The 17,728-nt window shown below is 34.8% G+C and overlaps 1 protein-coding gene across 2 annotated transcripts in view; it reads left to right on the top strand.

Moving 5' to 3' along the window:
- The window catches only part of baiap2a (BAR/IMD domain containing adaptor protein 2a), a 197,556-nt gene that overhangs the window by 56,561 nt on the left and 123,267 nt on the right, over positions 1-17,728 (top strand). For both annotated transcript variants that reach the window (XM_030141211.1, XM_030141212.1), the window contains exon 3: positions 16,336-16,422. In XM_030141211.1, the coding sequence (XP_029997071.1) occupies positions 16,336-16,422 (87 nt within the window). The remainder of the gene's footprint in view (positions 1-16,335; positions 16,423-17,728) is intronic.

Raw genomic sequence — 17,728 nt, 5'->3', positions numbered from 1 at the left:
GTGTTTCAAGTCCACACTTTCAAATGGAATTATCCCCAGTGGTCTTCCGACAACTTCTGGTGCTACGACGTGTTGAAAATGTCATGCGAGTCAGTCACGGGGCCGTGACCGTGGACCCCTAAGGGTTAAAGTGAGGACAGACCCCCTTTCCCCAACTAATCCGGTATTTAAGGGGGCCACTCCCCCTTTTTCTAAGCATGTGCTTCTGTCCCCTGACACACACAATCACTAATCCTAGTCCGGGTGTAGGTGGGGGACAGACTGGTAGGGACTCACTGAGCCATTAAAGACCCACTTTGCAGGATTGGCTGGACCCAAAGGACTAAGAGGCTCTGATTTACAGGGGCCGGGGACGGAGGGACACACTTCCACCCATATGGTGCAATCACTGAAATTATTTAGCACCAGAAATGGGCTTTGTGGCAGCTTGATCTGAATACTGGTGCCTTTGCAGATTTCCCAACACAGCAGTCAGTCGCTCCGTCTCCCACAGTTTGACACCAGTGAAACCAACTGATGCAACACAGTTATTCTAAACTGGTCCTAAAAACAGGACAGAGGGGCTAAAAATGGAAAACCAGATGTAGACTAATGCTATGAAGCATTTTTGGAAGCGCTGTTTTAAAAAAATAAATACTTACAGAGATAAAAGAGAAACTATTTTTCAGATAAAACACATTTTTTTTATAGTATTTTACATTATATTGAATACAAAAATCTGCATGTAACACGGTCAAAAGGACACGAAAATTACGCGCTACTATTTTTTTTTTTAATATCTCTTTATTCTCTCACAGGTACATTTTGGGAATTGAACTGATCATGCAAGGCAGAGTGTTTCACAAAAATGACCGCTGTTGCAAAATCACTCGTGATTTATTTGTGTTTAAATGGGCAGGTTCCGCATGTAATGCAAGTGGACGCGATGGGTTAAACACAAAACCTGGAATGAGACTGAGATTCATGAAAAACCCACATGTCTGGATTAGAAAAACCACCAGGATCATCAAATTTAACAGTGTCTTTATTTGTAGCTCTATATAAGATCATTTACAGCCATGTTTTCAGACGCCTAGGTAGTTTTTCATGTCCTGATTTTGGTCCTATTTTGGCCCCAATATTTTATTAAAAAATTCATTAATTTTGGGATGGCTCAGAGTAAGAGTATAATTTTTTTGCATTTATCTGAGGTCATCATTAGGTACATCCTGGGGGGAAATATGTCTACATTTCTCTTTTATTATTGGATCTAAAAAGCTGGTACCAAAATGTACCCAGTTTCATAGAAGCACCCAAATACACACTGCAAAAATCTAAATCTTACCAAGTATATTTCTCTCATTTCTAGTCAAAATATCTCATCACACTTTAAATAAGATATACTCACCTAAAGAGTAACTTTTCAGTGAGATATAAGAACTTTTTTTCTTTAGACAATAGATCTTGAAAATCTTATGTCAAGAAATCTTAGCAAGATGATTTTCACTTGTTCGATTGGCTGATTTTTTTATTATTATTATTTTTTTGCTTAATACAAATTTTTTTTTGCTTAATTCAATAATTTTTTTTTGCTTAATTCAAAATTTTTTTCATGTAATTCAAGATTTTTTTTTTTTTTTTTTGCTTAATTTAAGCAAAACAATCTACCAATGGAACAAGTGAAAATTATCTAAGTAAGATTTCTTGAAATAAGATTTTCCAGATCTATTGTCTAAAAATAAGTTCTTATATCTCACTGAAAAGTTACTCTTTAGGTGATTATGTCTTATTTAAAGTGTGATGAGATATTTTGACTAGAAATGCTAAAAATACACTTGGTAAGATTTGGATTTTTGCAGTGCGTACAACAAAACATGGCTCCAAATGTATTCTGTACATGCCTTGACAGAACTGTTTGGGAGAAACAGGTGGGTTGTCCTGATTAAGAGGTGCTTCTTCCTCCTCCCTGTGGTGGAGGATGAGTGATGGATCAGTAGTTCTCCGATGAGCCCCTCCCTTTCAGATTGTCTGTCTGCCTTGCAATCAGAGATCCGGTAATCCTCCCCTTCTGTCTCTGTGAGCCCCTCACCACACATTTCATTACTCAGAAGTAAAGTATCTGTATAGATCCAGCTTATCTACTCAGCCACCCTTCAGTTACACACACACTTGTTTACTCACTCACACTGTAATGGAACAGTGTGAACATCTGTGGTAGAAAGAAACTGTTGGTTGGAGTTCACCTGAGAATTTAGTTTTAGCCTCCACTCACTGATTGATTATTTTGAATATCAATATTTAAAGGGCTCATATTTGGCTAAACCCACTTTTATTAGTCTTTGGTTCATTTATTTGTGTATTTGGACCCTAATAGTTCATAAAGTTTGAATTTGAACCCTCCAGCTGCTGCAAAGCTATCTTTATATTAATTTTGGCAAATGTCGAGTGGATTTCTACAAAAATGTTTTAATTCCTGCTTAATTTGTAGCGTCTGCAGCTAGTTACATCATGACATTTGTACATATAAGGTCCAGACTTCCGAAGAACATTTCTCCAGTACAACGTAATTGTTTATCAGCAGCAACAGTTGTAGTAAAATCTGAAAATATGTTCAAACTTTGAGCTGATTGCCTAAAATGTTCAGTTGTTGGTTGAACGGGACAGAGCAGCACAGAAGACAACCTGGAGGAGGCGGGGCCTGAAGTGGCTCAGGTGGATTTAAAGGGCCAGCGCTCAAAACGACTTTTTTCGTGTCATTACTCAGAAATAGGGTTGAAGGTGGACCTGTGGAGTTGAATTAATGAAGAATTCAGACCCAAACATAGCATTTACAGTTTATGTACCGAACCTGGGGGGTTAGGGTTAGGGTTATTACATCCACAATGTTTCCTTAAAAATCTGAAAAACATTAACAACTTGAAATATCTTAGGAAAAACAAGGGCAATTTTACCAATATTCTGCCTCACTTTATCATTTACATGTGCATTACAACTTACACTACAATTACAAATACACAAAACATTTAGTAACAGGTATAATATTGGTAAAATTGCATTTACTTCTCTTCAGACATTTCAAGTTGTTCATATTTGATCGGGTTATTTACATTTTTTGTTTGTTAATATAAAAATTTTCATGTAATTTTACTTTTTTACACTAAAACAAAGATTAAATCTGCATTTGTCATTATTTATAGGTTATTATGACATTGTTTTGCTGGTCTGACCCAAATTAGATCTAATGGGTCTGTATGTGGAACCTGAATTAAAATGATTTTTACACCATTGATTGATAATATCTTCAGTGTAATTTTTGCGTATCACAAATTCATCCTACGGGCCGGATTGGACCCTTTGGTGGGCTGGATTTGGCCCCCGGGCCACATGTTTGACACCTGTGTGCTATAAGTATCATAAATAAACTCTGTCTATTTCATTTATTTGATTTCCTTCAGGCCTGTAACGGTACACGTACCGAACCAAACCATTTCGGTACACACCTGTTCGGTTCAGTACACAGCTGTACCGAAACGGCACAGTATGTTGAGAAAAAGAAAAAGGAACGAAAGACATTGTTTGATGCGGAACTTTAAATCCGCGCAAGTTTCACACGGACATATTGAAGGATGCACATATTGACCCGAAATACGAAATAGCAGCTGATATAAGGTAAAAAAAAAAAAACAAAACAAAACAAAAAAAAACAAATATGATGTGAACCTGGAAGGAAGACCCTCCACCATCAGTACAGTCCAGTTTGGGATCACTTCAAGTCCCAGTGAAAGACGACAACGAGGAAAGAGACGGTGATAAGACGGACGTTGTTTGGCCCCTAGGAACTACGGTAGTTCTAAAACACTGACACTAGCTCTGTCTGTCTGTGTCTCTCTCATGTACGCTGTATAACTTTGGAATAGAACTCGGAGTTGGCCATTGAAAGTATATAAAAATACAGTTTCACTTTCGTTTCATGCCAGCGTTAGTTACGTTAGTTATGGACCGGACCGCCCCCCCCCGGCTCCGACCACAAAAACAAAACAAAAAAACAACAAACAAACCATCCCCCAGACAAATTGCACCTTTCACGCGTGTGCACACACACACACACACACACACACACACACATACACACAAGTACACAAAGTATCCTAAACAGTTTGTTCTCTGTCCTAAAATAAATAATTTGGTTCAGTTTGTTGTCAATGTTTCTCTTCATTTTGCTCAAACAGAATACCAGTTCACCCTCCTCTTAATGTTGCACTTCATGCAGAATTTTTTTGTTGATATTTTTATGAAGAATGTGAACTGACAGAACTGTGATTAGATTTTTTTTGTTTGTTCAAAACTACCTGTCAGGGAAAAGTGCAATACTAATGTTTAAATTACATTTAGTAATATTAATAATTTATTTTATTCTCTATTTGATTTATAGCAGCAGAATTATATTATTCCTATTTTCCCATATTCTATTGTGTCCAAAAATTGGGGGAAAAATGTTCAAAAATTCCTAAATGTATTAAAGACATTTTGAGGGGTTTTCTTTCTTCCCGTACCGAACCGAAAAAAAAAAAAACGAACCGTGGCTTTCAAAACCGAAAACGTACCGTACCGAACCGAAAATGTTGTGTACCGTTACAGGCCTAATTTCCTTTGAGTCAAAGCCCCTACCTCACATGTGAACAGAACCCCCACATGTGCAGACCCCCAGATGTTCCCTTAGAGGCAGGCAGGAGTTCTGTTTAGCAGAATGAAGACAAATCAGCCATGATTCTCTGGAGGCTCAGTTCACAGGTGTTTCCTCAGTAAGAGAGCCACGAGAGAACGCTCAACTTCTGCCACTGACTCAGCTGTAATTGGGATTAGCATTAGCATATATAACTCAGCCTCGGAGCACAGCTTGGAGGCATCAAGACTGAGATTTCCTGCATCTGTCTGCTAGACTAGCCTGCCCCTGCTAGGCTATTGTTGCAAATGTGTCCCACCTGGCAGCTGTCTGCAGGCACAAGGCTCATCTGTCACCATGACTGCTGTTGAAATCACCTCCAAAAGCAGTGGCTATTATTCAGTGGAGATGAGCTGATTGGCAGACTGTACGGCAGACAGGCAGAAGTCACACTGTATTATGTGACCTTTGTAGGCTGACAGAGCTGCAGAGGGAGGAACAGGGGCTGAGCTGGATATTGATCTTTGCAGCCAGGAGTACTTTAAGTCAATGAGAGACGACAACATAAAATATAACAAGTTGTTTCACCAGAAAATTAGAAGTGAAAGGGTTTAAAGCAGGGGTCTCAAACATGCGACCCAGGGGCCAAATGTGGCCAAAGGTTCCAATCCAGCCCGTGGGATGAATTTGCAATAGGGATGTAATGATTACCGGTATAATGATCAACCACGATAAAACTGCAGACAGTTAGTATTACCGTGTAAATTCTAATTATCATGATAACCGTGTTTGATTACCGCACTTTTAGGGGAAAAAGCCAAATGTAAAGAGATACTTTTATGTCAAATATTTAAGTATAGTTTTAATTTATTACAATTTTGATTTTATATACCTAATATCTGGAACCAATATTCACTTTTAAAGTCTTTGAAAAGGTTCGTTAAGCATCTTTGTGTTATTTATGCAATAAAATATATACATTTTCAAATTGGATTTTATTTTTTTTGTGCGTGTTTTCTGGCCTTTTTATGTTTTTATAGTAGGTTAAAGTGAAAAAATAATAGACAGATGATATAAATGAAGTTGTGCTGAAAAAAAAAAGATACCAAACATGGGTATAGTAAACATTTGTTTATATAGTATATAAAGGCAAAATCAAAAGTACTGAAAAACGGACAAAATAGGCTCAGACCACTAAAGGTTAATATTTGAATGTTTCCACTAACAGAAAGTACATTGTGCCAATTATTTTATTTGTTTGTTTGTTTGTTTTTTCAAAATACAACTTGGTTAAATTAATTTTAAGTGTGTGTATAAGTACTTTTTGAACATTTTGAGCACAATTTCAACAGTATCGCGATAATAATAATAATAATAATAATAATAATGATAACTGTGATCATTTTGGTCACAATAACCATGATAGGAAATTTCCATATCGTTATGTCTCTAATTTGCAAAGTGCAAAAAATTCCACAGTCAAGGCTGTTGAAGTCATTTTAGTTTATTCCACATACAGACCAATATGATTGCAAGTAAAATAATAGCATAAATACCTACATCAAATAATGACTCCATATTTTCTTCTTGGTTTGATGTGAAAAAAAAAAAAAAAAATTACTTAATGCCTATAAATGATGACAACTTCAAAATGCAAAAAATAACGTTAAATTATGAAAATATTTACATTTACAAACTATTCTGTAACAATAAAATGTGAATAACCTGAACAAATATGAACAACCTGAAATGTCTAAAGAAAATTAAGCACAATCTAAACAATTTCCTGCCTATTACGAAGTGTTCAGTGTCTTTGTAGATCTGATCCATAATGCACATGTAGAAATGATAAGTCGAGGCAGAATATTGTTAAAATTGCACTTATTTTTATTGAGAAATTTCAGTTTTTTCAGGTTATTCACATATTTTTGTTTGGATAGTTCATAAAGGTAAGTATTTTCATTATTTAATGTTTTTTTTCTTTACACTACAACAAAGACAAAAATTTGGAGTTGTCATTATCTATAGCTTATTATGTTAATAATAATAATAATAATAATAATAATAATAATAATAATAACTAACAAATCTGTGTCTGAAAAACAAAGACAGAGGTACACACAACAAGAGATATTTCATTGAGACAACATGATGCACAGTTGCGGAAAAAAATTATTAGATCACCCTTGTTTTCTTCAATTTCTTGTTCATTTTAATGCCTGGTACAACTAAAAGTACATTTGTTTGGACAAATATAATGATAACAACAAAAATAGCTCATAGTAGTTTAATTTCAGAGCTGATATCTATCCATTTTCGATGTTTTCTTGATAATAACCAAAATCACTTCAGTTCTTACATCAATATCCGTGGCATTGTACTGACAAAAACAGTGCTTTTAGACATTCCGTGTTTTCTTTTCTGTCTGTTTTAGTCACATGATACACACAGGAGTTAGTACTGGATTGCATAACCATTGTTTTTGATGACTTTTCATGGTCTAATCATTTTTTCTGTGACTGTATGTTAGGACGACGGGCTGTGTTTGTGCATTTGACGTAAAAAAAATTAAACCAGGGGTCTCAAAATCGTTTTCTTTCAGGGGCCACATTCAGCGGGACCAGTAAAATAATATTATTATTATTATTATTAACAGTTTAGCTGCAGCAATTTCAGTTCAAAACATCCAAAGTTCCAAATCTTTCTTGCTTCCGTAATTTCAAACAGTGGAAGTTCATACAGTTGAAGCACTTTCTAAAAAAATAAATGCGTAATACACATTAACAAATGCATTCCCACCTTCGAAACAAGGTGCAAAAGAGCGAGAAGAGTTCACGACTGGAAAAGGCACCTGCCAATTGTCCGTGATGCATTTGGACGTTATGTCAGTGGGCTTAACTCCGCCCACTTTCCTGAACTGTCACTGTTAGTTAGACAAGGATTTTCAAGTTAAAGGGGTCATATTTTTCTTTCTATTTAACCTTTCTTCAGTGATTTATCACCATTTATTACAATATTATCCCCACTTTTTTTTTTCCATTTTTCAGTATAAAGCTTGCATTTTCCTGTATTTTAGAGGGGTCATATTTTGCTAAACCCACTTTTATTAGTCTATGGTTCATTTATTTGTGTATTTGGACCCTAATAGTTCACACAGTCTGAATTTGAACCCTCCAAGTGCTGCAAAGCTATCTTTATATTAATTCTGGCAAAAATTTAGTGGATTCCTACCACCTGTTTTTTTTTTTTTTTTTTTTTTTTTTTTTTTATATACTCTTTATTTTAATGTTTTAAATCACTTTTACAGTGCATTAACAACACTAAATAAAATTAAAAAAAAAAAAAAAAAAAAAAAGGGAAACACACACAATACAAGGGGGATGTTGTTCCTTATACATTCAACTGCTTTTCCATACTCAATCTGATATCAAGAATTTCTGTCCTTGAATATGATCCATTTCTCCCATTTTCGCTTAAAAGTTCCAATCTTAGTCCTCAGTTGAAATGTTAATTTTTCCATGGAATATATTTCCTCTATGATGTCCAGCCATTGTTGTGGTTGAAGAGGGTCACTTTTTAACCAGTTCCTTGTGACTACCTTTTTGCAGGCAAGAATTAAAATTTTAAATAAGTAAGTGTCTTCTCTTTTAATTATGTCATCAGGTATTAGACCAAGGTAGATAGTCTGGGGGTCCATTGGAATTTTATAATTTAAAATATTCTCCATTGTCTGAACAACATGGTTCCAAAACATTTGCATTTTTACACATGTCCAAAAGATATGCGAGTGGTTTGCATCCATGTGTCCACATCCTCTCAAGCATTGCTGCTGTTTTCCCAATTGTTTGCTTTCAATATTTCCTACAACCTGTTTTAATTCCTTCTTAATTTGTAACGTTTTATAACTAGTTGGGCCATGACATTTGCACATATAAGGTCAAGACTTCTGACGAACATTTCTCCGAGTACGACATAATTGTTTATCAGCAGCAGCGGTTGGAGTAAAAACTGAAAATATGTCCAAACTTTGAGCCAGTTGCCTAAAATGTTCAGTTGTTGGTTGTATTAACAAGGACAGAGCAGCACGGTCAACAACCTGAAGGGGGTGGGGTCATGTGCATTTAAAGGGCCATCGCTGAAAAAAGACCTTTTTTCATGTCATTACTCAAAACTAGGGTTGAAGATGGACCTATGGAGTTCAATTAATGAAGAATTCAGACCCAAGCAGAGCATTTACAGTTTATGTAGACCACAGAGAAATGTTTCAAAATGCATAATTCCATTTAAAAAAAAAAAAAAAAAAAAAAAAAAAAAGCAAAATATCACTCCTTTAAGATTTGAGACACTTTTTTTTTTTTAACAACTTTATTTATCATTTTTCCATCACAATTACATCTTTAAGCATATCTTATGCAATTCTTAAACTGCCCCCCCCCCCCCATCCAGGTGGCATTCCCACAAATACATCCATATAAACGCAGAGACAAACAAAACACCAAAAAAAAAAAAAAAAGACTCAAACCAATTTATGTTGATCATTTTGGTCATATCACCAACATTCAGGACCTCTTGCATAAGGAAAAAAAAAAAAAAAGTCCCAGCAGTCAGACTGTGGGCACTGAGAAGACTAAAATGGCAGTAAAAGAGTAAAGAAGAAAGAAAAATGCATTAAGTAAAAACAAGGAATCTGGAAAAAGGCAAGTTCTTGATATGAATTATAAACTGTGACCAGGTTCTATCATATTTATCCTCCAACCCGCAGACTGTATACCTAATTTTTTCCAGGTCCAATCCCAACAGATTTGAGACACTTTTAAGCTGTATTTTTGTGTTATCACAACAAGTCAAGTCATCAGTTGTTCTTCTAACACAGAATAACAATTCTATTTTACAGTGAAAGGATGAACCGCCCTCATTTTGTATTTTAATTTTTTTTATTTCCTCATATTCCTATAAGGTTCCAAATGAGAACACTGTATGTGTAAATGTTATATAATCTTGTAAGTTTAGCTTCGACATAAATGATCATGTTTTACTGACTGGAACGTACCAGGAAAGCCAAGTGGATTTACAAGGTCACAAAATCACATAAGATTACTCAAGAACCCATGGAAGAAAAAGTGTTGCAGATTTTCTTCCAAACAGACTCATTTCTACTCTCATATCAGCCCAAATGTTTCTCTTTGTAAATGTAAATATTTTCATGTATTTACACTAAAACAAAGTATAACGCAAAAAAATGTGAATAACCTGAAATGTTTTAAGAGACATAAGAACAATTTTAACATTATTCTGCCTGTTACTAAATGTTCTGTGTATTTGTAGATCCACTGTGATCTGTAAGTTATAATGGGCATGTGTAAATGATAAACTGAAGCAAAATATTGTTAAAATTACACTTATTTTTTCAGTTTGTTCATGTTATTCACATCTTTTGAAAGGATAGTTTGTAGATGTAAACCTTTTCATAATGTAAATTTACTTTTTTCACTCTAAAACATAGAGAAAAGTTTGGAGTTGACATTATTTCTATATTATTATGTTATTATTTTACTGGTTCGGCCCACTTCAGATCAAATTTAGCTGAATGTGGCCCGTGAGAGAAAATGAGTTTGAGACCCCTGGTGTAAAGTATGTCCATTTTAATGGTCTATAGCAGACCTGGGCATTGTAAGGCCAACAGCTGACCCTAACTGGCCCACATGAGGTCATTGGCAAATTAAAAGTCAATGCAAATATATATTATCATAACAGATGTAACCAATACAACACCACTGCTTTTATTTTGAAGGATCTGCTAATTTACAGTTTTTTTCACACATATTTTCTGTACTTGCGTAAAACTTATGCACTGATTGGTTTGTTGGTCAGTTTCAGCCCATGAAGATGTCAGCTAACGCTATAAAAAGAAAGACTGATTCCGATTGCAGAGTTTTTAACAATACATGGACTTGTAAGAACTTCTTTATCAAAGTCGGAGGTAAAGAAAAGGAACTGTGACATGCAAACAAACAAAGCTGGATGCATTTATAGTTTTTCATGTAAAGTTAATGTGGAGCCAGTTTTACACATTTTCGAAAGTCTTTTTGTGAATATTCATTAAATAGTTGTATTCTGTGCTCCACATTTTCATTACCTCCGCCAAGGAGGTTATGTTTTTGCCAGGGTTTGTTTGTTTGTCTGTTTGTTTGTTTGTTTGTTTGTTTGTTTGTTTGTTTGTCTGTCCGTTAGTGTACAACATAACTCAAAAAGTTATGGACAGATTTGGATGAAATTGTCAGGATTTGTTGGAAATGGAATAAGGAAGAAATGATTAAATTTTGGTGGTGATCGGGGGTGGGGGTGGGGGGGCCCACAGGGGGGGCCACTGATCAGCCTTGGCGGAGGTCTGCGCTCTCCGAGTGCTTCTAGTTTTATTATTGTATTGTTGCATTTACTGTTTTTGTATTATAGTAAAGTATATATACAGGGTGGGGAAGCAAAATTTACAATATTTTGAAGCAGGGATTGAAAGACAGTGTATGACCAATTAGTTTATTGAAAGTCATGAGAATTTAAATCTTCAAATCATATTTTACTGCATTTCTAACGGTCTTGTTGTCTACCTCAAGTTCAATTGCCATTTTTCTCATGGATTTGGTTGGATCCTTTAGGATTTTGGATTTGAGAGCTTTAATAAAAGCTTTGGTACGTTTTTTGTTGCTTCCTCCACTTCCAGACTTTCTCGTAATAGTTTTGCTCATAGTCATTCTCTTCTTTCCATTATAAACAGTCTTTATGGACACTCCAACTATTTTTGAAATCTCCTTTGGTGTGACGAGTGCATTCAGCAAATCACACACTCTTTGACGTTTGCTTTCCTGATTACTCATATGGGCAAAAGTTTCTGAAAAGGTATGGATAATAGTGTTAGGTATGATTATGACATCAATATATGTTTGGTTTCAAAACAGTTGATGTAGTGCCTGCTGAGAATAAACAACTAAATGTTCATTGTAAATTTTGCTTCCCCACCCTGTATATATATACAGGGGTTGGACAAAATAATGGAAACACCTTCACCTCAAGATGATAATGCCCCAATCCATACAGCTAGAATTGTTAAAGAATGGCACGAGGAACATTCTAATGAAGTTGAGCATCTCGTATGGCCGGCACAGTCCCTAGACCTCAACATTATTGAGCATTTATGGTCAGTTTTAGAGATTCAAGTAAGACGTCGATTTCCACCGCCATCGTCTCTAAAAGAGTTGGAGGGTATTCTAACTGAAGAATGGCTTAAAATTCCTTTGGAAACAATTCACAAGTTGTATGAATCAATACCTCGGAGGATTGAGGCTGTAATTGCCGCAAAAGGCGGACCTACATCATATTAAATTATATTTTGTTGATTTTTTAAGGTGTTTCCATTATTTTGTCCAACCCCTGTATGTAGAAAGAGATATATTAAGGAGAGCTGATCCGGCCCTTAACATCTGTCAAAGTTTCTCATGTGGCCCCATAGGAAACTTAATTGCCCACCCCTGGTCTATAGATTCAGTGTTTGTACGCACTAATATACTAATACAGAGGTGAGTTTCCTTTTGCCTGTCGTCGTGCTGTGTCTGTACTGATAAATAAATAAAGACATCACCGTGTCACACTGCTGTTTAGTGTATGGCCTATATTGACGACATGATGAACTGAAACGGAAGAAGTAAAAGGCCAGCACTGGTAACAGCATGCGGGTCACAGCGTGTGGTTAACAGCATGGCATTGCTATTTCCTTGGTGGGATAAAAAAATGTTCTCTCACTGGTTTTGGCTGGCAAATATTGAATGGAATATCCCCTGGGATTTTTCAGCCTAAACTGGCCCACCTGCTTTATCGCACGCTAGCACCCAGTCGCACTGTTCCAATCTCATGTAAATACCCTCAAATATTGACTCGACTGTCAGATTTTTGAAGTTAAAACACACAACAGCATCAAGTATAAAGGCCGATATAAATTTCTGCATTGCAAAGTGTAGAACTAAATGTACCGAGCTGTAGAAAATGTGCTTCCAGGAAACACAAAAGCAGCATTAATTCAGATTTCACTGAGTGGAAAATATGGTGGGAATACACTTAACGCGCGAAAAAAAACCCTTATACTATTAACCCTATTGATTATATTCTCACTGGGGTGATAATAAGCTGAAATACATTCCTGTTATAAAGCTAATCGAAAAGGAAAACACAAAAGAATGAGACTTTAAGTGCTCATATAGCTTGCCTAGCAATCACACTGGTTATCTGTCAGAAAATAATTTCCTCCTTGCAATCAGGCATGCAGGATGCCTGCAGGATGATTTTCTGTAATTACGTAGCAACAGTGCTGCCTCATTTCTGATGGTGAGGAACGGAATCACTCCATATGACTCGGAGGAAAAGAAGATCTGGAGAAAACAGCTGCGAATAAGACAAGTGTGCTGCATCAATGGTCAAACAGGCAAAATAACACAAACATAAGCTTATTATACAGTTGTGAAAACAATTATTAGACCTTAAAAAGTCACCAAAAACAATGGTTATGTGCAGTGTGGTCAAATAAATAAATAAATAAAAAGAAGAAGAAGAAGAAGAAGAAGAAGAAGAGCAGCACTTGGAGAGCGCAGACCTCCGCCAAGACAGATCTGCCCCCCCCATTCACCACCAAAATTTAATCATTTCTTCCTTGTACCAGTATCAATATTTCCTGAAAATTTCCTCAAAATCCATCCATAACTTGAGTTATTCTGCAAACAAACAAACACCCAAACTAACATGCAAACAAACACGCAAACACAAAAAGCAAAGCAATCACAAAACCTCCTGGCGAAGGTAATAATAATAATAATAATAATAATAATAATAATAATAATAATAATAATAATAATAATAATAATAATGATAATAATAATAATAATAATAATAATAATAATTGATTAGATTTCTGTAGCACTTTTTTGGACACTCAAAGTGCAAACCATGCACATATCTTCTGATGTTGCCCCAAAATAGGAGCATTTTGGGACAAAGTAAACTCTATGATAAATGAGGTACTAGGATATATGGTTACCAAGAATTGTTCCACCTTATATTTGGGAAATCTAAGTACAGTTGTGCTGAAAGAAGATAATAACTTGGTCAAAATATCAGAACGGAATCACTCCATATGACTCTGAGGAAAAGAAGATCTGGAGAAAACAGCTGTGAATAAGACAAGTGTGCTGCATCAATGGTCAAACAGGCAAAATAACACAAACATAAGCTCATTATACAGATGTGAAAAAAACTATTAGATCTTCAGAAGTCACCAAAAACAATGGTTATGCACAGTGTGGTCAAATAAATAAATAAATAAATTTCTTCTTCTTCTTCTTCTTCTTCTTCTTCTTCTTCTTCTTCTTCTTCTTCTTCTTCTTCTTCTTATTCTTATTCTTATTATTATTATTATTATCATTATCATTATTATTATTATTATTATTATTGATGATGATGATGATGATAATATAATAATGATGCTAATAATGATAATAATGATGATGATAATAATAATAATAATAATAATAATAATAATAATAATAATAATGATAATAATGATAATAATAATAATACAATTATTAGACCATCAAAAGTTACCAAAAACAATGGTTATGTGCAGTGTGGTCAAATAAGTACATAATAATAATGATAATAATAATAATAATAATAATAATAATGATAATAATAATAATGATAATAATAATAATAATGGATTAGATTTCTATAGCACTTTTTTGGACACTCAAAGAGCAAACCATGCACATATATTCTGGTGTTGCCCCAAACTAGAACCATTTTGGGACAAAGTAAACTCTATGATAAATGAGGTACTAGGATGTAAGGTTACCAAGAATTGTTCCACCTTATATTTGGGAAATCTAAGTACAGTTGTTCTGGAAGAAGATAATTACTTGGTCAAAATTCTTCTCACAGCTGGCAGGAAGGCCATAACAAGAAACTGGCTTCTACGGACCCACCTAGATACAAACAATGGTTTAGATATAGTACAGGAAATATGGGTGATGGAAACAATGACTTATACCTTAAGATTTAAAAAAAGAGGAGTTTGATAGAAAATGGGACAAATGAGTTGGATTTCAAAACAAAGACATCAGCGCTGAAATGGTCATGTGATGCCCTTATTTTCCTTTTATTGTACTATTTATGGATTGCTTTTGTTGAACACTGTAACCCTCAACTGGCCTCACTGTACTGTTTGTTGTATTTTATGTTCATGAACATGTGAAAAAACAAAATAAGAAAATGGTTATGCAATCCAGTACTAACTCCTGTGTGTATCATGTGACTAAAACAGACAGAAAAGAAAACATGGAATGTCTAAAAGCACTGTTTTTGTCAGTACAATGACATAGATACTGATGTAAGAACTGAAGTGATTTTGGTTATTAGCAAGAAAACATGCACTGGAATAAATCAAAATGTATTTTTTCTCATTTCTAGTCAAAATATCTCATCACACTTAAAATAAGACATAGTAACCTGAAGAGTAACTTTTCAGTGAGATATAAGAACTTATTTTTAGACAATAGATCTGGAAAATCTTATTTCAAGAAATCTTACCAAGATAATTTTCACTTTCACTTGCTTAATTCAAGATTTTTTTTGCTTAACTCAAGATTTTTTTTTTTTTTGCTTAATTCAAGATTTTTTTGCTCAATTCAAGACTCTTTTGCTCAACTCAAGATTTTTTTTTGCTTAATTCAGGTTTTTTTTTTTGGTTAATTCAAGATTTTTTTGCTTAACTCAAGATTTTTTTTGCTTAATTCAAGATATTTTTTTGCTTAATTTAAGATTTTTTTTTGCTTAATTCAAGATATTTTTTGCTCAATTCAAGATTTTTTGCCTAACTCAAGGTTTTTTTTTTTTTTTGCTTAATTCAATAATTTTTTTTGCTTAATTCAAGATTTTTTTGCTTAACTCAAGATTTTTTTTGCTTAATTCAATATTTTTTTTTTTTGCTTAATTCAAGATTTTTTTGCTTAATTCAAGATTTTTTTGCTCAATTCAAGGTTTTTTTTTGCTTAACTCAAGATTTTTTTTTGCTTAATTCAAGATATTTTTTTGCTTAATTTAATATTTTTTTTTGCTAAATTCAAGATGTTTTTGCTCAATTCAAGATTTTTTTTTGGTTAATTCAAGATTTTTTTGCTTAACTCAAGATTTTTTTTGCTTAATTCAATAATTTTTTTTTTTTTGCTTTATTCAAACAAAAATCTGTCAATGGAACAAGTAAAATTTATTTTGCTAAGATTTCTTGAAATAAGATTTTCCAGATCTATTGTCTAAAAATAAGTTCTTATATCTCACTGAAAAGTTACTCTTCAGGTTACTATGTCTTATTTAAAGTGTGATGAGATATTTTGACTAGAAATGGTAAGATTTTGATTTTTGCAGTGTCGATATCAGCTCTTAAATTAAACTCTTCTGAGCTATTTTTGTTGTTATCATTATATTTGTCCAAACAAATGTACCTTTACTCGCACCAGGCATTAAAATGAACAAGAAATTGAAGAAAACCAGGTGTGGTCTGATAATTTTTTCCGCAGCTGTAAATGAAGAGACACTGCAGTAACCTTTAATTTTAATAACTAGTTTGCTTTTTATTTTCTGTGTTCCTTTGTTTGTAGATGTGACATTTGCTGCCAAAGGCTACTTCGATGCTCTGGTCAGAATGGGTGAACTGGCCAGTGAGAGTCAAGGATCTAAAGATTTGGGTAAGTGATAATTAAAGAGTGCATGTACTGTCACACTGGTTTTCTACAGCTGCGTTGGACAAGTGCATCTTTCAACATCAGATTTTAGTTTGAAATGAAACATAAGAAACCAAGTAGCTTTAAAAGAGAACTGTGTGGGTTGATACAGGAGGTGTTTTTTTTTTTTTTTTTTTTTTTTTTTTTTAATTAAAATGTATACAGAATAATTTTAGTGCATAAGCTGTGGTGGGATTGTGTCCTGGAGGAAATGCAGTTTTGAATTCATCTGTGAAATGTCGGGAAAAAAAGATGAGTAACAGCGATTAGTACGTTTTGTACACTGAGATTGGAAGTGAGCATTATTTATTCATGGCTGTATAGATGATGGTTACATGTTTTCATCTGAGCTGAAGATTAGGAAAGCCTCCTCAAGCGACTGTTGGCTGATTTGTTGCTTCTCCAGTGTGACAGATGTAGATGATGCAGTGCATGCGCTGCTGTGTATATGCATGTCATGTCAACTGTCTTTGCCTGTATGTGTGTGTGTGTGTGTGTGTGTTTTCTGGACACAAATATTGAGGTCAATTGTAGAACTAACACCTGGTCCTCTCATCGTGAGTAGTTTCCTAGGTGATGTGTGTCTGTATTTGCTGTCGCCAGCCCATGGGAAATCAGCTCATGTTTGAAGAGATTCCCTGTGCGCTGATTGTGCTTTCGGGCTGGTTGATCTGTGTAGAAGTAGCTGTTGATTTGACGGGGCCTTTGTTACAGCAGAGCCGAGATTCAGTTTGGGTTTCCTCCAGCCCAGCCAACAGGGACTGACATGAAAGTGCTCTTAGGATGTTTTATTCAGCAAGCAGCCCCCCTTTCTTCTCCTCTATCTCTGGATCTCACTGCTTCTATGAGGTTTTCCATTGATTCCACAGTTTACAGCTGTACCTTCATGGTGAACGGAGCTTCACTCACAGGATGGGCTCCTCTACGCCACACGTCCTCAGCTGAACTTTTGAAAACAGAGTAATAAGTACAGGATCTGACAAGTCGCTTTTCCATTGACCCTCAAACTGCGCGACTAAAACTTGTGCATAAAAATGTACCTAATGGGAAAACGACCATTTCACCAAAATGAAGAGGTGTTTTTTTGGACGTAGCGAAATTGGTATATCGCACAAAACTGCAATGGAAAGACGTTTTTGAGCGACTAGAGTCATGTGAATGAAAAAAAATGGATGCTGATGGATGTTTCAACAAGTGAGGAAGAAGAGTTTTAAAACAAACATGGCGCAGTATGTGTGGATGAATGAGGAAACCAGATCCTTTTTTAATT

The sequence above is a fragment of the Sphaeramia orbicularis genome, chromosome 8 (genome assembly GCF_902148855.1).
Source record: "Sphaeramia orbicularis chromosome 8, fSphaOr1.1, whole genome shotgun sequence".
Lineage (NCBI taxonomy): Eukaryota > Metazoa > Chordata > Actinopteri > Kurtiformes > Apogonidae > Sphaeramia > Sphaeramia orbicularis.
This window is presented reverse-complemented; position numbering and strand designations above follow the sequence as displayed.